Raw genomic sequence first — 22582 nt, forward strand, 5'->3', positions numbered from 1 at the left:
ATAGTTATAGTTAGGACCGTGTTTCCATAGGAAATCCGCAACATTCTATTTGGAATAACTTTGGCGCCGATTGATGAATCCTCGCGAAATTCTCAAAATAGGTGGGGCGCTACGCTCTGCTCCTACCCTGAAAGTCTCGGGGGGATTCGTCAAGCGGGGGCTGAGAAAAAGGGGGGGTCCCAAAACGCGTTTTCCCTATGCATTTTTCCATAGGACCTTTAGTCCGAGCTACAGCCCGAACGGCTGAACAGAATTACTTGAAATTTGGCAGAGAGGTAGCCCTCAGGTCAGGGATGTGCCTTTTGAAGGTCTCGTGTAAATCTGTTCAGTATTTCCTGAGAAAATAGCATTTAAATCAATATATATATCTATGGGCGCGCTCCGAGCGCGTACCGTAAGCTTACCGTACGCGCACGCTGCCGTGTGCGAGCGCGATTCTGATTGGTTGTTAGATCTCAGTAAACATTCGAATCGGTCGAAACCAGGAAGTGTCGGCCGCCATTTTGTCTCTCGCAGTCTGAGGGGGTGAAAAACAAAGGTGGATAACGTGAAAAGGGGGCAGGCTGGACAGTTCCTGACCCCCTAGCCTTTGTCAGGGGGTCCCAGAAGGACCCCCAAGGGCAAAAAATTAATTTTAATTTTTTTTTCAAAAAAAACGCCGAATGCGCGCAGCATACGCGCACGGCGTAAACAGAGAAATTCCGCGAGGAAGAATTCCGCGAACTTCGCGTAATTACGCGTACCGTGCGTGCACGGCAAAACAATTTTTTCAAAAAGGAAAGCTTAAAAAAAAAAAAAAAAAATTGTGAGGTAAGGTTGGCTCTTAAAAGAGCCGTTGGGTTAATACAGGGATGGAGGAAAGAAAGAATGGGAATATTATGAGCGTCTACAAGCGTGCTGGTCTATCTTATTGTTAATAAGGGAAACACTGGTCTCCCCAAAAACAATAAGACCACAACACCTTGTACACCTCATTGCAACCCTCCCAAATCGAGGGTTAACGTCCAGAGGAGCAGAAGAAGGTGATGCTCCCACCTCAGAGGAAGGGCTCAGCTGAGCTGCCGATGATGTACTCGGCTGAGCTTCTGAGGTTGGGCTCTGGTGACTTACTGAAGAGTTTTCTCCAGTATGTCGAGCAAAGGTCCTGGGATGTCTATCCCTAAGGTGTCTCATCATAGAGTGATTTCCAAAGGAATACTTCTTCCTTGGATTTCCTCTAGATAAAACACGGTCACAAAGTGTGCAAGTGACCAATGGAGCATTGACCTTTTTCTCCCCCTCTGGAAAAGTAAAATACTCCCATACAGATCTTCTGTTTCCTCCTTCTCTGGATGATGGTGGTGCTGCTAGCCTCACTCTCAGAAGAGGTCTGCTGTTCTGCCATTGTATTTCAATGTCAATTCAGCTCCTTCTCCTAGGGGATCTCAAGCAGTAATGAGGGGAATGGGTGTGGTGTGGGAAGTTTCTGGAACTGAAAGTAGTTTCAACCAATGAAAAGTGTTCTTTGTGGATCACATGACCTACCGTGCGCGCTCCGTAAGCTTACGGTACGCGCTCGGAAACAAGTACGCATGCGTGAACGTGACGCTTACGGAGCGCGTACGTAAGACGCACTCGCGCATTACACGCCCCTGCGTAACCGCGACGTTGCTTCCACGTGTACGTATCACGTACGTATCACGTAAGCGCGCTGTACTTATGACGTGCGGAGCGCGTAGCGTCAGCTTACCGTACGCGCATCGTATCACGTCAGCGCACCGTACTTATGACGTACGGAGCGCGTAGCGTCAGCTTACCGTACGCGCACGGAAAAAAATGCATAAAAAAAAATAACCATTCCATAATGCAGGATATAGTACATATATTATTTTATACATAGGTTTACCAAAAATCTCAAAAAAAAATTTGTATTTAAAAAAACCGTACAAATTCACTGAAAAAACCATAGGTTTCACACACGTTATAGTTAGGAATTAGCATTTAAAAAACCTTGCAAATTCACTGAAAAAACCATAGGTTTCACACATGTTATAGTTAGCTGGACATTTCACTCATAAAAAACCAATGAAATTCCCCCGTTATAGTTAGTGCAGGCAACTATAACTCACGCGACCGCAATCCTCTGCTGATGATGTCAGATATTACATCACTGATGACATATGTGTCTTTATGAAAAATAAATATTTGTAATATATGTATAGCTAAAGATTAATGGAAGAAGACATGGGTAAATAAGTGTCTAAATACAGTGATGTAATATCTGACATCAGCAGAGGATTGCGGTCGCGTGAGTTATAGTTGCCTGCACTAACTATAACGGGGGAATTTCATTGGTTTTTAGGTCTCGCCTGACCCAGCGCATGCGCTGGTCTGGCGAAACTTATTGAGAGGGCTCCAAAAAGTGCTACCAGGCCAGCCTAGAGCTACAGTGCATGTGCCGGGCGCGCACGCCTCACTTTACCGAGATTACTATCACTTTCGCGGCCCCACGGCCGCTTTGATGTTTGATCGCGATTGCGATCACTTTCACTTTCTCGGCCACTTGGCATTGCCAATAGGTCTCGCTTTTGGGACCTTATAAGTATTTAGTTATGCAACTGTTGCATGGCTAAACACTTATAAGGTCCCAAAGGTGAGACCTATGCCAATGCTTGTTTATGAGTGAAATGTCCAGCTAACTATAACATGTGTGAAACCTATGGTTTTTTCAGTGAATATATATATATATATATACATACAGTTACTTCCCACAGGGATAAGGCGGCACACTGTCCTGGTGATATAGGTGTTTAATCGCTCACCAACAACAGCGTGTTTCAGCCGTAGAACGGCCTTTGTCAAGTTGCCAAAGCATTAAACGTCATAATAGACATGGAGAAGTTACTATACATATATGTGCAAGGATACGTAGCGAAGCAAAAATATATATATACACATTTTTCAATTTCATTATGAATGGTTGCCATTTTGAAGAGTGCGGTGGAGACAAATTAAAAATAAATAGAAATGAATTAAATATAATTAATTCCATTCAAAACTGACCGAGATACGATCTACGCTGCCCGCACTATGGCGTACCTAGTCATGGAAATAGAAAGTTACGCAGATAAGCAGCGTGATGTATCGTTAACGTTCACAATGCTGTGAGAAACAGTAAGGATATGCAGATTTGTACATATAATTAGTAATATGCAAAGTTAACGAGAAACCATTAGAAGGACATAAAAATAAAGATTTAGATAGAATTACGATTGTTTCGGCTTGATGAATACATCTCTAACAGAAATACAATCTAGATAATGTATCCTGCACACAATAATACATAATAAATATATATAAGAAAATTATATATAACTTCAGAAACGTGTTTATAAGACACACGGAATCAATAGCAAGTGCGTACACAATTAATATGAAAAGTGCAGAAATATGTCTCACGCCACATTCAAATGTCTATTTCCCATGATACTAATGGTACCACTGAAATCGCTATGATCATTCGGTTTCATGGCACAGTATGCATTGCGGTTAAATAATTCAAAAATTACAAATTGATTATCAATGCGCAACATTCTCATATATATATATATATATATATATATATAATGTCATTAATGGTACGCTTTGTAAAGATAAAGTGCTAAGTCATAAAGAAGTGAAAATAGTATGTGTTGCAAATAAAAGGAAGAGACATGTGAAAGGAGGTATCGGTTTTGATTAGCCCTATTGTAATATCTTCACTATTATGGAGACGTTAGACGGAGGAGGAGACGTTAGACGGAGGAGGAGACGTTAGACGGAGGAGGAGACGTTAGACGGAGGAGGAGACGTTAGACGGAGGAGGAGACGTTAGACGGAGGAAGAGACGTGAGACAGAGACGTGAGACAGAGACGTGAGACAGAGACGTGAGACAGAGACGTGAGACAGAGACGTGAGACAGAGACGTGAGACAGAGACGTGAGACAGAGACGTGAGACAGAGACGTGAGACAGAGACAGAGACATATATGTGTGTGTGTGTTTTTCTTATATATTTTTTATTATTTCCGGGGTCCCTGCACATGGGCGGGAATATTCAGTGCTTATGACTATTGATCAGGATCCCCTGCAAGAGAAAGAGATACTTCCCATTGAACAGGAGGTTGAAGAGTTGCAATTGTGAACCCGAACATGCAAAGCCAGGCATATTGTCTGAGAAGAACACCAGTATTTATTCCCCTAAAGGGTGTGTCTGCAGCATCTGGAGCACGACAAATGTTGCGTTTGAAATGGTCTTGACACTATCTCCTCCCACCTCTTCCTGTACTTTTCTGGCAGATGCGCGACATGTTCCCACATCTTCTCCCACTGAGAACTCATAACTGGAGAGGTATCTGACAGAACTGGCAATGCGCCATTGTGTGGCTGCCTCTACCACCACTCTCTTACCTGCAGACAAGCCTTTTACTGTGCCTATTAGGTGGAGAAACGTCATCTGTGACTTTGGCTTAGGCTCTCTTGCAAGACGTGTTGACCAGCCCTGATATAGATAGGGTGACTGGGTGAGGATTTAGATTTTGCACTCGACTCTGGGTGTTACTATACTAGCCTTTGACAGCTCCTTGAAGTTTGAGGGAAGACTTGATCATGCTTTTCAGCATGAGCAAAAACGAATAGTTTCTTACCTGTCGGTGTAGTTTTGCAGCTTGAAGATCTTTCTGGATTCACTATGCTGTGCATTATTCCGCGATCTTGTGGTTGGGTCCGGATTCGTAGTCTTTTCTTTGTTTTTTTTTTTTTTTCGTAGCCCAGGTGGGCGTCGACGTACACCATTTGGTGCACCTCCCGTGACGTCGTCGTGCTTCCTGCGGAAGTCCCACCTTTGGGGCGCCATCTTCGGGTTCTTTTTTCCTTTCCTCTTTTTTTTTTTTTTTTTTTTAACCCTAGGCGATTGATTAATCCTTCTTGTCCCTTTATCTGTATGTTTGTATTTCTTTGATCTTTTCCATTTTACCCCCTCTTCCTCCAGCCTCATCTTCCTGGCGGAGGTGGGTGGGTTCGCTAGTGAATCCAGAAAGATCTTCAAGCTGCAAAACTACACCGACATATTGTCTGAGAAGAACACCAGTATTTATTCCCCTAAAGGGTGTGTCTGCAGCATCTGGAGCACGACAAATGTTGCGTTTGAAATGGTCTTGACACTATCTCCTCCCACCTCTTCCTGTACTTTTCTGGCAGATGCGCGACATGTTCCCACATCTTCTCCCACTGAGAACTCATAACTGGAGAGGTATCTGACAGAACTGGCAATGCGCCATTGTGTGGCTGCCTCTACCACCACTCTCTTACCTGCAGACAAGCCTTTTACTGTGCCTATTAGGTGGAGAAACGTCATCTGTGACTTTGGCTTAGGCTCTCTTGCAAGACGTGTTGACCAGCCCTGATATAGATAGGGTGACTGGGTGAGGATTTAGATTTTGCACTCGACTCTGGGTGTTACTATACTAGCCTTTGACAGCTCCTTGAAGTTTGAGGGAAGACTTGATCATGCTTTTCAGCATGAGCAAAAACTGGACTGTGCATTTGGACTTAAGAGTCTCCTTTAGGAGACCTCTTTCACCTGAGCGACTTGCATGTCAACCTTATGATGGGCAACAGCCCTCTGAATAACGTTATGGTAGGCCATGGTATCATCTGGTGAGGATGCACTAAACATGTTGTGGTCCAAGTCAGGATAGCCTTGGGGGTCAACAATGTAGTCTTTTCAGGGGTCGTTGGTGGGCCCTGTGTCTAAGAGCTGGGAGTGTATGTCGACGGGGGTCATATAGAGTGCCTGGATTGGAAAAGGTGTGTGGGGCCACAACAGGGACTTTAGTGGAGTAGAGGAGTGTGACATGATATTGGTGGAGGAAGAGGAGGAGGCAGAGGGCTTGAGCTTGTGTGTTGCTTCAATGTCAGCGGCAGAGGTGCCTCTGAGGAGAGTTCTTTGTGGGCAAGCCTTCCCTTGCGATGCCTCCAATTTCTCAGATCCGGATGTAGACAAAACTTTCAGCTTTAACAGGATTTTCTGCGTGGACTTTGGTAGGGCCTTTAGTGTCATATTCAGGTCTGAGCGGGGATGGTTGGAGTCTGGCTCGACAGCAGGAGAGGCTCATTCTGTCTGGCAGAGGCTTGGTCGACTCCAGAGCTTCCTCTCGATGCCCAAAGGTGGCAGTTTTTGTAGAAGCAGAGCTTTTCCAAAGCACTGGACCCCTTGTGTGACTCTGATCAAGGTCTTGGAGCCCGGTTTTGTAATTATGACGATCAGCATCTTCTTGGTTCAAGGTCTGGATGTTTTCGGCACCACTCAAGTTGCTCTTCATGTTTGGAGCTGGTTGACTATAGTCTTTTAGCTGGGCAATGGCTGCACTACAGAGAACCGAGATGGATTTGCATCACCAACTGCTTCAGTGCAAAAGGGGTCTTCTGCTGCAAAGATGCCTGGACTCTCGGGTGATGTCAGGGGGAATATTTTGCGGTGTGCCCATCACATCTCTGCAGTGCTGTATGGTTTTCTTGAAGCGGAAGGGGATACAGAACTTACATGAGGCATTGTCAGGGAAGAGGCACCGATTGCAGACTTCTTGAAGATCCAAATGCAAATCATTTGAATGGCACCACAAGCAATTTTGGAAGGGTGTCCATTCCATCGTCTGCTGGCCTGCATTGTCCGGAATCAATAGTCTTGGAGAACACAGGGTCTTTCAAGCATGTGGGGAGGGCTGATGCTGCGTCAAGCAGTATTAGGCAGTACTCCTAAGGTGTCCAGTGAGGTAAGTATTACGGGAAGCTATCAACAAAAAGACACGTAAATACTGGGAGTCGCAGCTAGGAGATAAACTGAGCGAGAAAGAAACCCAGGTACTATGGTCCTCCCCCACTCAAAGTAAGATAACCCTGGTACTAGCTCAGACAAAGTTCTGGACGCTACACAAACTACACTGGACCCCAGCGCGCCAGGTGAACCTAGGTTTGAACACCAATGACCAGTGCTGGAACTGTAATAAGGGAAGAGGGGGGATCTTGCCCATCTCATATATTACTGTCCCAAAGTCAAATCATACTGGGAGAAGATCTTTGCCTTTTTAAACGACATGTTAGGATGTACCCTTAAAACGGAGTTTGCCACCCTGGTAACGGCCTCTGTTAGGACAGAGGCAGTCTCACAACAATACCGCGACTTACCTGATCTCCTAGCAACAGCAGGTGTAAAAATGGTTCTCAATAAATGGAAAGACACCTCCAAGGCAACGTTTAAGGGATGGTTCAATTGGGTGACGCACCTTAGAGGTGCAGATACGGTGGCCCTACAAGACTCACCGTGGAGACAGCCCGCCAGTAAAATGTGGGCATCCCTGGACAAGTACTTCGACCCCTATGACCCACCTTGAAGGTGCCTAGTATAACGACCCGGATACCAACTTTTTTAGACAATGGCGAGCAGGCTTCTCTCTCTCTCTGGTCCCGTCTTCCCTGTCCCTATCTGTGCTTCCTGTGATCCTTACAAGAACAGAGGGTGGGGGCAGCCGAAAAAGGAAACAAAAAACTGTACCTCAACTAGCACAGCTAACGTGAGCTGCCCTGTAACATCATGCGATATAAAGTGCATGTTTTATGTTATATGTATCTGTTTTTATGTTATATGGCTTGTGTATATGACAAAATATCAATAAAATTCTATTGAAATAAAAAAAAAGGATTATTCTTCCAAAACATCTGTCAAAATTAACTGTGCATGTCAAAAAACATGGTAGGTACAACCAACTCTGAGCCCTCTCTGCGTACGTTTGAACCCGAAGAAAGAAAAAAAACAACTGGCAAACTTCGAGCCCAAAAGTAGATGGCAGAGGTGTTCAGAGCACATACACACACACATATACATACAGATATATACATACATATACATACATACACACATATACATACATGTATACATATATATATACACATGTATACATATATATACATATACATACATATATACATATATACATATATCCATACATATATACATATATCCATACATATATACATACATACATATATCCATACATATATATATAGAGCTGGTTGCTCCTGGACGGTACAGGTACAGACAGGTAAGATGTTTATAATCAAATAGCTATACTCCAGGCCAGGTGCAGCTTTGTCTTTCATAGTCGTTGATACCAATTAATCATTTTTATGTTATGTGTGCATCTTTAATAAATACACACGAATTAAAAATTACTTTCTAACATGTCTAGCTATCAGTGAATGTCAAAAGTACCACCTCATCAATTTACTGGATCACAAGCATCTATTGTCATTACATAAGTTTGCTACAATTTTCTCCATTATCACCCAGTCACCACAATCTGCCCTGAATTATTGTATTCCACAGCCACAAACTTCTCCTCTTGCATCACAGCCTATACTTGAGTCACAAATATCTGACCTTGCTGAACAACACAGTGTCACACATCTTGGACCTCTTCAACACTGGACCCCAACCAGCACTGTAACATCAGATCAATTAAATTATTTGCAAACTTCACTCTGAACACACAATGCCATTTTCATTGCTTAACAGCAGCACAGGAATTCCTTTTGATAATCTAACAAAATACTATTTTGATCTTAATCTCGTCCCCATACTGTATAAAATAGAACATTATGTGCTGTAACTCAGCCATGCCTGCAATGTTTCATTACGAGGGCATCATCCATGCTTCCCACCCAGGGATGTAGACCATCTCCCACTGCTCCAGAGAACTCTTACCAGAGGAGTTATGTTTTTGTTTTCCTTTCTTCGAAGGGTATCAAAATGGGACCCAGCAGCCAGCAGAGAAGTGAGCGAAGAGTACAGCTCATCATATTTCACAGTTCTGGAGAAGAGGACCTCACAGACCTACAATTGAAAACAGAGAACATCATGACAACTAATACCATAAATGAACAATTAAAAAAAAAATAATAATAATGTTGCCTCTTATGAGGTTGTTTTTTAATACCTTGTTAGTCATCATACTCTGCAGTACCCTCTCTCTATAAGCACCCTTTCCTTCATAATGAACAGAAGGCTCTTCCCCAAAAGGTGAGGACTGAAGCACACACTAACTGCACATAGGAGATACCACAGTGAGTGAACATATCTCCCAAATACAGATTACAGGCTGTCAACTCACAGCCTTCTTCATTACCGCTGCCTACCAGACACTGTACATAAACTGATGCCAAGTAAGGAAACAGGTATTGGTAAGGAATACCTTAAGAGTAGTTCACCGCTGGAAAGACTACAAAGTTATTCACCTATAAGACTAGCTTTGTAGTTTGCTAACTGTTCTGTTTAAATATTTTGCTTAATCCTCCTAAACCATTAAAAAGAATTGAAAAATAACACACAAGCAATCAGAAAAGGAACCTCTGCAAATCTGATCCTAACCACAATACTGTCAAACCAAGATTCCTCTTAGGTTTAACATCAACCTCAAGTAGAGCCTGAAAGGCAGAAAGCACCTCACTGGCTCAATCACCTTTGCCTGATGGGGTATTTGGGAGCAATGCATGTCGAACACCTATCAATTAGGGTAAGGGTAAATTGTCTACAGGTTAAGTAACTTATTTTGCATCATAGGTGTTATGAACTGCATGGTTATAACCTGCATTGTTTTCAGTAAGTATCAAGAAATATCATTTTAGAGATGGAATTGAGACAAAGTATCCCCAGCATTCACCAATCATATTGGATGCTAAGTGTGAGAAAGTCCCATCTTTCTTGCATGGTATGCCCCCACTTTTTGCTGAATTGCTGATGTACTTTGACTGAGTGTGCCCTGGGCTCCTGCCAATCAGGTGCCAAGGGCCTGTGTTCCTTCCCTAAAACTGCATTGAAGCCTAAATTCAATTAGCATCACATGTCAGCCCCTGGTAAATGGTACCATAGGTACCCAGGGCACTGTGACCAGCATGAGCCCTGTACCCCTACAGTGTCCAGGTCCATTCCTGAGCCCTGTAAGTGCAGTGTTGCCATTAAGAGTATATGGTGCTGGGAGGTCGACATTACGAACTCCACAGCAACATAATGGCTGCACTGAAGACTGAGAAGTTTGGTATCAAACTTCTCAGCACATTAAACCCACACTGATGCCAGTGTGGGATTTAATGTAAAATGCACGACAGAGGGCATCTTATAGATGCCCCCTGAAACTAACCAACATCCAGCGTCCTGACTGAGAGGCTGCCTAGGCTGCCACTCAGCAGACATGTTGCTGGACCCCTGGGTAGAGAGCCATTCGCTCTCGTGGGCCTGCAACAATGCACATCATGGGCGAGGTGCTACGCCTCCTCCCCCATGATGTGCAGGGGAAGCTTCAAAGGCATTCTGCCTTTGTGAGCTTCTCCAGGCCACTTGCTGTACTCAGCAACTGGCCCCCACCGGTTCTGACCACCACTCTGGCGGGAAGATTGGCGGGAAAACCCAAGTGAGGAAAGGGGGTGTGCCACCATCTGCCAACACCACCCCTCAGGTGGGGGAGGCTAGGTGCAGCATTACTCCGGGGTCTCGCCATCTTGAGGATGGGGAGCCCTATCCAATCAGAACTAGGCTCCTGCCCCCTCCAACTGGAGAGTGGCAGGATAGGGGGTGTACCCACCCCCGGGAAGAGACCCATTGGTCCCTGACCTCTACCTACCTGTAACTCCCCTAAATTTAGTTTTTAGGGGCACCCTGAATCTTCCTTCCTCAGATCCCGATTCCTAAACAAGAAGAAGAACAAGAAGAAAGAAGACCTGCCGTGCATCTGCTAACAAGGACAACACCAACTGACTTGGCCCCAGCCCTACAGGCCAGTCGACCCTCGAACCTGCTCCTGCTAAATCCCGGCGTCTCCTGTGGTCAGCAACCTCGAAAACCCAGGAGGGCCTGACTGCCTTGCTCATCTAAAGACTGGGACTCCCACGAGCAGTGGTTCTGCTCAAACAGCAACAACCCCTGGTGCCAGCCAGGAACCGCAAATCCAGCACACTCTGCACCCACCGAGCCTGGCCTGTGCCTGAGTAAACAAAGACCACGAGGACGTCCCCCCGGCGACTGTGACCAAGAATCCAGCACCCAAGGGGCCCTCCTGGACGCTCCTGACGACGCCTGCAGCCTCAACTCCAGAGAACCCCCCCGCCCCCGCCCCATTGCAACCGGCAGAGGGTAAGATTTTCCGACATCAAAAGACACCCCTGCACCCGGCGCCCTGTGGCCCCCTGTGCCCAGCTCCTGGGTGCCTACCTAACCTACAGCTTCCCAACTTACCTCTCGAAGTGGTGGTCGCACCTGAAGAATCTCCGTCCCCGAGCTTGCAGCCTTTGTTCATCTTGCAGCTGCTCCATTGAAATACATTGAGCACCCACTGGCTCAAAATCACCCTGCACCCAGCTGCCCGAGTGCCCCTGGGAGTGCAGAATCTGTCCTATTCTACTTCCCCACTTGCCCAGAGTAAGTGACCAGGAGCCCAGCTCCCACAGCCACGTGGCCTGCCTGCAAGCAACCACTAACCAAAGGCCCCCTGCCCGCCATAGGCTAACATTGGGCCTACTCTCTCTGCACCGGCTGCCCCTGTGCCGCTGAGGGTGTAACAACTGTACCTACCTGACCCTGGGAGACCCCTGAGTCTATGCCCAGAACCTTAACTCTGCCAGTCAAGTACTTACCTGAAAGCCGATAACCTACATTGTCTCCACAGGGTAACATTGACTGGTTTTCACTTGTAAATTCTTCTAAGGGTCGAGTTTTGAAACTTTGAAATATTCACTAAAAATCACCCGATCAACGAAAACGAAATTACTCGCCTGTTACCAGGAGAGTTCCCAGTTACCATCTTTGTGCCCAGCACGGACCCTACTACAAAGTAATTACAACTGTGATTTTCTGATAACCAAACTTTCTTCCATAGGATAACATTGCCTGGTTTTTGCCAGAAATTCTAAGACCCTATTTTTGAAACATACAAATATTCCTTAAAAATCGCCTGTTACAAAAACGATTTCTTTCAACTGTTTACAGGAGATGCACCAGGGCTGACTCCAGGATCCAGCCCTGAGTAAGAAAAACCTATGCAAAGTAATTGATATTGCCTTTACTTAAACATTCCCATTGAGTTCAATGTTATAATTGTGTTGAACTTGTGTTGCCTATTGCAACAACTGTAACTATTGCATTTAAAAGTCTATTGCTTATTGAAAGTATACAACTAGAGCATTTCATTCTGAGAAAGTATTTTGATACCTACTTGTGGTTCTAAAATAAAACAACTATATATTTTTATATACAAAACAATTGGTCTAGAGTTCAGTTCTTGAGTGTGTGAGACCATTTGCTGACTGAATGTGTACAACAAATGCTTTACACTGTCCTCTGATACTGCCTTACTGCTCGACCAAGCTACCACTTTAGAGAGTAAGGTTATATCTAACTTTAACCTCTGCCAAACCTCTGGGGACTGTGGACTCTGCGCACACTGAATCTTACTTTGGTGCTGTATATACAGAGCCACTTTCTTACACTAAGTAGTCAAGGTAAATAGTCATTTGACCCAACTGGTCCCTCAGGTTCCTCTGTCATTTACAAATGGTAAAAGACATCCTTGGTATGTTTAACTGTTTGCAGTCTTGAAGGCTACACTAACCACAGGCTCTCTGTAAATGCAACTGTTATTAAGACTGCCTTATTATAATCCTTTCAAGTCCAAGATTCATACCAACATATCTTTTTAGCTACAGGGACCAGATAGTAGTGGTTCTCAAACGTAGTGGAAAACAGAGTTTAATTTAGAATGTCAAACAAGCATTGGCATAGCCAATAGGTCTCGCCTTTGTGATCTTATAAGTGTTTAGCCATGCAACAGTTTCATAACTAAATACTTATAAGGTCCCAAAAGCGAGACCTATTGGCTATGCCAATGCTTGTTCATTACGGGGCTGAGAAGTAGTAATTGCATGCACGGGAAGAGGGCTCAAATACCAGTCTGAAACACAATCCAGACCCACTACGCCCGTGCCTCCTGGACTGTCCATCTCTAATAGGACCCCAAGTGGCTAACAATCATGCAAGTTCGAAGACACAATTTAACTGAACCTTGCAGACAATTGTCTTATGAACGTGCATAAGCTGAAGAATTTAAATACGCTTTTGTAGCTTAAACTCTCGAGTTAATGGTTTAGGAGCTTCTAAAACAAGGAGGAAAGAAAGGGTTAATCACCTGCACATGCCGCCGCTGTTGGAGTAAACGGAGGCAGGCAGGGGGAGTGCTGGAGGGGGGTTTCGCAGTGCAAGGTCTCTCAGCCATGAGAAGCCCACAGCTATGTGTGTGTGCTTGGAGGGTGGGGGAGGGCTCCAAGTGTGTGGAGGGAGGGGGGAAGCCGTTAACAGGCAGACAGAAGGGATTATCGATACCTTCGTGAACACCAGCAAAGGAAAAGGAACATGAGGAAAGAAATTAGTGCGAATGGATAACGCAGTTTGCAGCTTTTTAAGCAGCAGGCGTTCCTAAAAGAATAGAAATGGGGTGAAAGTCATCCATCCATGACAGATTTTTATTTTTTTTCCATCAACAAAAGTCTTTATTTAAAAAACTTTGAGATATACAAACATAGGTCAGGGAACTGCAAGCAGCAGGACTTGAAAGCATGGGTGGGCATGATCATGAAGAAGGTAAGCAAGTGTTTGTGGGAAGGGTGAGTAGCTGGTGTGATGGGGTTCCCAATGCCAACAAAACCAGGAATAGGAAATTATTATGGGGAAATAAAAAGAGTAATTCAAACTGAAAGAAAAAAAGAAGCAAAAAAGACTCAAATAATTTCTGATGGAGCCAGAGAGAATGAAATATCGAAAAGAACTGGTAAAAGAAAACAAGCGCGTGCTGGGAACCGTGTTCTGAAAAGGTAGGAGGGAGATGCAAGCAGAGCATATGGTGTGCACTTTCGCGGCCGCTTTGATGATCTCAGTGGCCGCGCGGCTCACTGAGAACATCAAAGCAGCCGCGAAAGTGATCAGCAGGCAGACAAATGGTGCGCGCGCCCGGCGCACATGCACTGTAGCTAGAGGCCTGAAAAGCCACTAGTTTGCACTGCCAAATCCCGCTTACTAAAACTCACCAGAGCAGCGCTAAAGCGCTGGCTCAGGCGAGACCTAAAAAGGCAGGGCATTTGCAAGTTAGTCAGTGTAGGTTGTTCTCTAGCGCTATCATCTGGAAAAATCATTCCTCAGACGATCAGGAGGTGAGACTCACAACTGATGAACCTTTGGGCAAGAGATAGCAGTAGAGTTAAAATCCAGGATATGCAAGGAAGAAGAAAATAAAAACAGCATCTGGCTTTGCGGAAGAAAAAATACACCCAAAGAAATAATTGTCGGTGACTCTGAGGCATGGTATCTTGGAGATCTAATCCTCTAGGTGTTAACCTCTCTGCCGAGCTTTTTGCCAGGGCCGGTTTTCGGCCGATTTTGTTACAGGGCCGATTTTGCAAAAAAACAGCCCTGTAACGAAAACGGCCCCAAGGGACCCAAAACCGGCCCCCTGCGGCGCACCGGGGGTTTGCCCGGTGCCCGCTACGGCCAGTCCGGCCCTGGCCACGAAGATCACCAACCACTGGTGTGGAAAGGAAAACTAGGGCCCTGAAAGGGGAAAGCCCCGTCGCTAGAAATTCGTTCTCAGAGTGGGGAGGATGGGTGGGCTGGTAAGAAATCTGCAGCTAGATACTGTCTCTACCAGATAAGAAGTTACAGAATGTAAGTTACTTGATCATCTGATAGAGACTTCTAGTTACAGATTCCTTACCTTCGAAGAGATACTCAAGCAATACCTCCCCGGAGGTGGGTCTACAAAACAATTTCACACTGAAAAGTCCTGCAGGACAGAGCGGGCAAAGCGTCTATCCTGACGGACCGGATTGCCCAAGCAGTAGTGTTCCATGAACGTGTGTCGGAAGGCCCACATTGCTGCCTGGAAGATGTCCAACACCGGGATTCTGTGTACTAACACAGTGGTCGCAGTTTTGGCTCTGGTAGAATGAGCATGCAAGCCCTCAGGGGGTTGCTTCTTGCCAGTGCGTAGCAGATTTTAATGCAGTGCACAATCCATCGATTCCTCATGACCTTTCCCTTCTTCGCTCTGACATACCCCACAAAGAGTTGGTCTTCCACCCGGAAGTCACTAATCCGGTTAAGGTAGAATGATAGCACTCTTCTTGGGACTAGGCGGTGGAATCGCTCCTCTTCTTTAGAGGGATGCAGCGAAAAGGAGTAACCACAATTGTCAGAAAGGAAGCTCTAGTGCGAAGACGCAGCTTGTCTGGGTAGACATTCAGATATGGAGGCTTGGATGACAAAGCCTGAAGCTCACTGACCCTCTAGGCAGATGTTATTGCCACCAATAAGGTCGTCTTGATGGTTAGGAGCCTGAGAGGACAGTTGTGCAAGGGCTCAAAAGGAGCGCACATCAAGTAAGTCAGGACTAAATTAAGGTCCCACTGAGGCATGATGAAGGGGGAAGAAGGAAGCATATGATGCAAACCTTTCAAGAACCTGTGTACAATAGGGGATTGGATACAGGATCGTTGGTCGGGCAACTGCAGAAAGGCTGAGATAGCAGAAATATTGCCCTTTAAGGTGCCCAGAGCAGAGCCCTGCTTGGCAAGGGAAAGGTTAAAGAGAAGTACCTGAGAGAGGGCAGCAGAAAGAGGGTCAACCTGTTTCATGGCACACCATACCACAAACTTGCCCCATTGGCAGGAGTATACCTTTTTGATGGAGGGATGCCTGGCTACCAAGACAATTGCAGACTTCTGGTAGAAGGTCGAAAGTTGCCAACTGTCCCGAGGCTTAATCTCCACGCAAGAAGGCAGAACATTGACAGTTTCAGGTGGAGAACCCTCCCCTGCTGCTGCGACAGTAGATCTTCCCAAAGGGGCAGCCTGATCAGAGGACCTAGGGACATGCTCAACAACTCTGGGTACCAACTCTCCAAGGACAGTCCAGAAATACAAGAATAACCTGGCTTTTCATGGACTTCTTGAGAATTCTGGGGAGGAGTGGTATGGGCGGAAAGGCTTACAGGAGGCCTGAGTTCTACTCGACACTAAAAACGTCTGAGTGAAGGCGCCTTGGAAATTCCAGCGCACTGAACTGCTGGCATTGCGCGTTTCGGAGGTGGCGAACAGATCAAACCAAAGCTCCCCACACTGCTGAAAGAGACCTTGCACCACCTCCAGTTGGAGATGCCATTCGGGATCCACTAGACATCTTCGACTGAGTTTGTCCACTCTGGTGTTCAGTAGGCCTGCCAGATGTCGAAAAACCAAAGAAATTCCCTGACATTCCAGCAAAGTCCAGAAACGCAGAGCCTCTTGACAAAGGGTCCACAAAGTCTAAACTGTTTTAGAATGAAAGATGATAATGTTCATAGGGACACACTTTAAATTTAATAAAACATTAGGATTACACCATGCAGAGGGACAGCTCACGGAAAACAATGTTAGGTTCTGCAGAGAAAAGACCAGAAGGTTTGCTGATTACAAACAGATTAGCACTATTTCATGTTAGCACATTCATATCAGAAGAACCCAAAAGGTTTTGGAAGAAAAGCTATGAACAGATTTAAATACCACTCAGGACTTGCACTTCTAAGATGATAAATATGTAGCAATCAATCAAAAACATGTTTTACCTAGTCTTTCTTCATGTATCTTTTTAGTCAGTTTAAATATGTTGCAGTGGCTGACAAGTGCCATTTGCATGAATATATTCGGTGCTGGTATTAGTCAAGTAGGAAATGAAGGACAAAACATTCTTTATTGGGGCCTTTAGCCATTTCAAATATAACGCATACCAAGTGGTACAACTTAAACCATTTGTTTTTATTTCACGTCCTAGTGTTCATTTTTTTTTTTAAAGCAGCACACACAATGGGCTTATTTTCATCTGAAATGCAGAATTTGGCATCGACATTTTTCAGGAAACTGTGTCTCAACTTAGTCTTTTATGAAGCTCTTAGAACGCACAATAAAAGCCAAGGAGGCTTCTGTAAATTATTCTGAGAAAATCTTTAAAACACTTTTAAAGCATGAACCTATTGTAGGCACACATGCTATATGTAGAAAAGTGCCCCTTTTGACATGGTTACCCCCACTTTTTACCCAAGTACTGTGGCTCTTTGACTAAAAGTACACTGGGTCCTTGGTAACCAGCACACTTTCCCTTAAAACAAGGTAAATGTCTAATTGTAATCCAATTAGCAAGGACACTAGCACCCCTGTAAGTACCTAGTAAATGGCACCCTAGGGCATGGGTACTAAAGAGGGTCACGAAGGGCTGCACTATGTATTATGCCACCCTAAGGAGCCAACACCCAAAAAGCATGCAGACTGTGTGAAATGGCGCATACCATTCTGAAAACAAGACAAGGCACACTCACTGTGTGTCATATGTCAGTACTATATTTAAGTCATCCCTACAGCAGGCCTTATAGCCCCAAGGTAGGGTTCATTCTATTATATGTGAGGGCCCATCCGGATAGATAGCTAGGCCCCTGTGATATCTAGTTCCATTGCTAGATATTGCCAGTGTTCAGGCAGCCATCTTACAGATATGAACTGGGAATTGGTCATTATGAGTTACGCAGCTACATGATGGCTTCACTGAAACTAATGGTGTTTGGTATCAAATACACGGTCTTAATAAATCTCTATTGATGCCAGTACTAGATTTATTAAGCCATGCACACAAAGGGAACCTTATAGGTGCCCATGAAAACCTACTAATCCTCTAGTGTGCCGACTGACTGGTATCTCCCGGTCTGCCACCACAGATGAGTTTGACTCCCTGTAGGTGAGAACCTGAACTCTCAGAAGTCAGAAACAAAGCCTGCTATGGCGGAAGGTGATCACACCTACTCCAGCAGGATGGCTAGTGAATTGGTAGGTCAAAGCCACAGGTTTCAAAGCTGAAACCTAGGGAATACCAACCCCCTGCCCTGGGGCCCATTTGACACCTAAGCAGACAGGAAATTTGACACTCCGTATGCATGTTGCATTTTCAGGCTAAGCACACCACTAAAATGGGTCACTTGAATTGGACAGCCTATAAAGGGTTTCACCATTTTGAATTTGGTGACACTAGGAACCCTAGATCAGAATTATGGCCACTCTCCAAAGGAAGTGGTCATTTAGGGGGTGTAGTCACCCCAGGGGTAAGCAGCCCATTGGCTACCCTACAGTCCAATAAACACCCCTAAATTCAGAATTTAGGGCTCCCCCTGACAACAGGAATTCAGATTAATTAACCTGGGAACAGGAGGACAAAGAAGAGCTGAAGACGTGAAATCAGAGATCCTGCACTGAAATTGGCACCAAACCCTGCCTATCAACTCGCACAGTGACAATTGTGAGAAAGTGCCCTTTTTCTTGCATGGTATACCCACACTTTTTGCTGAATTGCTTATGTGCTTTGACTGAGTGTGCCCTAGGCTCCTGCCAATCAGGTAGCGAGTGCCTGTGTTCCTTCCCTAAAACTGCATTGAAGCCTAAACCCAATTGGCATCTCTGGCCACATGTCAGCCCCTGGTAAATGGTACCATAGGTACCCAAAGCACTGTGACCAGAGAAGGCCCCTAAGGACTGCAGCACTTATTGTGCCACCGTTAGAGGCCCTGTACCCTGACACACACACACTGCCTTTGCAGGCTGAGTGTCTGGGTGCAGAACAAAACAAAGTCGACATGGCACACATCCCTGTGTGCCCTGCCCACAACCCACTGCCCTGGCATACATCAGTCACCCCTCTAGCTGGGTGCCCTATGCCAGTGGTGAGGGTACGGGTGCATGAGCCCTGTACCCCTACAGTGCCCAGGTCCATTCCTGGGCCCTGTAAGTGCAGTGCTGCCATTAAGAGTATATGGTATTGTGAGGTTTTTATTACAAACTCCACAGCACCATAATGGCTACACTGAAGACTGGGAAGTTTGGTATCAAACTTCTCAGCACATTAAACCCACACTGGTGCCAGTGCGGGATTTATTATAAAATGCACCACAGAGGGCATCTTAGAGATGCCCCCTTAAAAATGACCAACTACCAGTGACCTGACTGAGTGGCTGCGCAGACTGCCACCACCAGACAAGTTTCTGGGCACCTGGGTCAAGGGCCTGCTGCTCTCGGGGGCCTGAAAAAATGCACATCCTGGGACGAGGTGCCACGTTTCCTCCCCCAGGATGGGCAGGATTCACGAAAGAGAAGCTTCAAAGGCATGCCGCCTTTGTGAGCCTCTCCAGATCATTTGCTGCTTTCAGCAACTGGTCCCCACTGGTTCTACCCCCCACTTTGGGCGGGAGAACCGGCGGTAAAAACAAGTGAGGAAGAGAGGTGTGCCCACCTCTGCCAACTCCACCCCTAAGGTGGGGGACGCAAGGTGAAGCCTCGAGTCCCCGTCATCTTGGGGATGGGGGGGAGCCCAGCCAACCAGGGACAGGCTCCTGCCCTCCTCCCACTGGAGACTAGCAGAATAGGGGGTGTACCCACCCCAGGGAAGGGACCAATTGGTCCCTGCCCTTTACCTACCTGTAATGCCCCTAAATTTAGTATTTAGGGGCACCCTGAACCTTCCTTCCTCAGATCCACAAGAGAAAGAAGATAAGAAGAAGGACGAGATGCCATGCAGAGCTAACAAGAGGACGACGCCCACTGACTTGGTCCCAGCCCTACAGGCCTGTCTCCCCTCGAACCTGCTCCTGAAAAAACCCGGCGTTTCCAGCAGTCAGCAACCTCAAAAACCCCGGAGGACCTGCCTGCCTTCACTTTCCAAGCTGTTTCTCCCGTGAACACCGGCCGTGTTTGAACTGCAGCTTCTGGTGCCAGCCAGGAACCGCGAATCCCACACACACTGCACCCGCCGAATCCGGCTCGAGTGGACAAACAACGAGGAGGTCACCCCGGCGATCCTGACCCGAGATCCGACGACCCCTGACCTGCCTCAAGCCTCCTGACGACACCTGCAGCCTCAATCCAGAGGACGCCCCCCCCCCACGACCAGAGCGGGTAAGAAAATTCAACGTCTCAAGGAACCCTTGCACCCGAAGCCACACGGCCTTGTGTGCCCAACCCAGCGGTGCCTAACCAACCCACTACATCCCTACTTACCCCTCGAAGTGGTGGGCACTCCTGGAAGATCCTCATCCTCGAGCCTGCAGTGTTTCTTTGTCCCGGAGAATCTCCATTGAAATCAACAGGGCAGCCGTCCTCAGAATAGCACCCTGCACCAGGCTGCCCTAATGCCGCTGAGGGTGCCCCTTTTGTGCTAACTTGGTCCCCAACTTGCCCTGAGCTTATCCCTGGGAGCTTTGCTCCCAAAACCCTGTGGCCTGCTTGCCAGCCACCACCAAGCGGTGCCCCCCCCATCCTCCATAGGATAACATTGGGTCTCAACACTCTGCACCCGGCCGCCCGAGTGCCGCTGAGGGTGCAACAACAGTGCATCACTGACCCTGGGAGACCCCCGAGTCTAACTTCAGAACCCTAACTCGAAAGACCGATTACTTATCTTGAAACCGATAACTCATTTTTCCTCATAGGATAACATCAACACTTTTTCTCCCCAAAAGTTTCTAAGTGTCAACTTTTGAAAATTACAAATATTCCTTAAAAATCTGCCGAATAACCAAAACGCATTTTCTCAACTGTTTTCAAGAAATGTCCCAGTGCTGAATCCAGGATCCAGCACTGAGTAAGAAAAAGTATCGATAACATAACTTACCTGCTAAGTTAATTTCCTCCCATAGGATAACATTGGTGATTCTATGTGAAAGTGTAAACTTTTGAAATGCAATAATATTCTTTAAAAATCGTACCTTTAACCAAAACGCATTTACTCACCTGTTTTCAGGAAATGTCCCAGGGCTGAATCTAGGATCCAGTCCTGTGCTAGCAAAAGTAAGCTGAAAAGTAATTAACTGCATTTTACTTAAAAAGCCCATTCATTCGAATGTACTATACCTGCAATATGTTGCAAACTGCTTACTTAAAACTGTAACCAAAACCAGTACAAGTTGCACTGCAATTTTGAACTGTGTTCATACAAGTAATTTACTACTGAAAAGGAATATGCTACTTACCAGTCGCCATCTGGTGTTGGGCTCGGATGATTGCAGGTTGTCGTCTTCGGAAGAAGCCTTTTGGTCAAGAGATAGGGGACTCCTCCTCTGGACAACAGTGCGCATGGGCATCCACTCCATCCTCAGATTGTTTTTCACCATGATGGGAAATGGAGTGTGTAAGAATAAAGAGAAAGGATGTCCATGTGTAATGTCTAATTAAGACAATGCTGGAACAGATACAGGTCCCGGGGAGGTGGATGGGCGTGTGTGGCTCTGCAGCTCTACATGCCAAGAACAGATGCATACTGGTAAGTAGCATATTCCGTTCGAGGCATATGAGCTACAGATCACACACTTAGGATAGACTATATAGCAGTGTCTCCCCTAGCGGTGGTCACCTGTATCTGTTGCAGCAGTTTGGAATAGAGTTTTTAGGACAGCTTGGCCTACAGAAGCTTGTTGTTTGGATTTCACATCAACACAGTAATGCTTAGTGAAGGTGTGTGTGGTAGACCATGTGGCTGCTTTGCAAATATCTTCTAAGGGAATATTCCCTAAGAATGCCATGGAAGCCCCTATTTTAAGTGTGGAGTGCGCTCTAGGGGGAACTGTAAGAGTGCGTTTAGCTTTTTGGTAACATATTTGGATGCATTTAACTATCCACCTGGCTATACCTGATTTTGAAATGGGGTAGTCTTTATGTGGTGGAGAGAAAGCAACAAACAGTTGCTTGGTTTTGCGAAAGGGTTTGGTTCTGTCGATGTAATAAAGCAAGGCTCTTTTAACATCTAAGGTATGAAGGGCTCTCTCAGCTACAGAGTCTGGATTAGGGAAGAAGACAGGCAGCTCGACTGATTGGTTAAGATGGAAAGGGGAAATGACTTTTGGTAGGAATTTTGGGTTTGTCCTAAGAACCACTTTGCTACGATGTAGTTGTAGGAATGGCTCTTCAATAGTTAAGGCCTGTATCTCACTTACCCTTCGCAGGGATGTGATTGCGATAAGGAAAGCCACTTTCCATGTAAGGAATTGCAGTTCGCATTTGTGCATAGGTTCAAATGGAGGGCCCATGAGCCTTGTTAGAACAATATTTAGATTCCACACTGGAGAAGGTGGTAATCTGGGAGGAATAATTCTTTTGAGACCTTCCATGAAGGCTTTGATGGCTGGTACCTTAAATAGTGACAAGTGTTGTCGATTTTGTAAGTAGGCTGCAAACGCTGCCAGGTGTAGACGTATGGAGGAATACGCTAAATTGCATCTTTGCAAGTGTAGTAAATAGCAAATAATGTTTTGGATGGAAGCATCCAGTGGACGTATATTATTGTTAGTGCAGTAAATGGCAAATCTTTTCCATTTTGCAGCATAACATGCCCTAGTAGTAGGTCTTCTAGCTTCTTTTATGATATTCATACAGTCTGGTGGGCGATTGAGGTAACCAAACTCAGACT

General features: G+C 45.7%; 1 protein-coding gene across 14 annotated transcripts in view; it reads right to left on the reverse strand.

The window, feature by feature from the left end:
* Positions 1 to 22582, reverse strand: part of UBR4 (ubiquitin protein ligase E3 component n-recognin 4) — a 1980383-nt gene that overhangs the window by 1539643 nt on the left and 418158 nt on the right. For all 14 annotated transcript variants that reach the window (XM_085609056.1, XM_085609055.1, XM_085609054.1 and 11 more), the window contains exon 22: positions 8780 to 8908. In XM_085609056.1, the coding sequence (XP_085465182.1) occupies positions 8780 to 8908 (129 nt within the window). The remainder of the gene's footprint in view (positions 1 to 8779; positions 8909 to 22582) is intronic.

The sequence above is a fragment of the Triturus cristatus genome, chromosome 1_2 (assembly GCF_964204655.1).
Source record: "Triturus cristatus chromosome 1_2, aTriCri1.1, whole genome shotgun sequence".
In the NCBI taxonomy this organism is placed as follows: domain Eukaryota; kingdom Metazoa; phylum Chordata; class Amphibia; order Caudata; family Salamandridae; genus Triturus; species Triturus cristatus.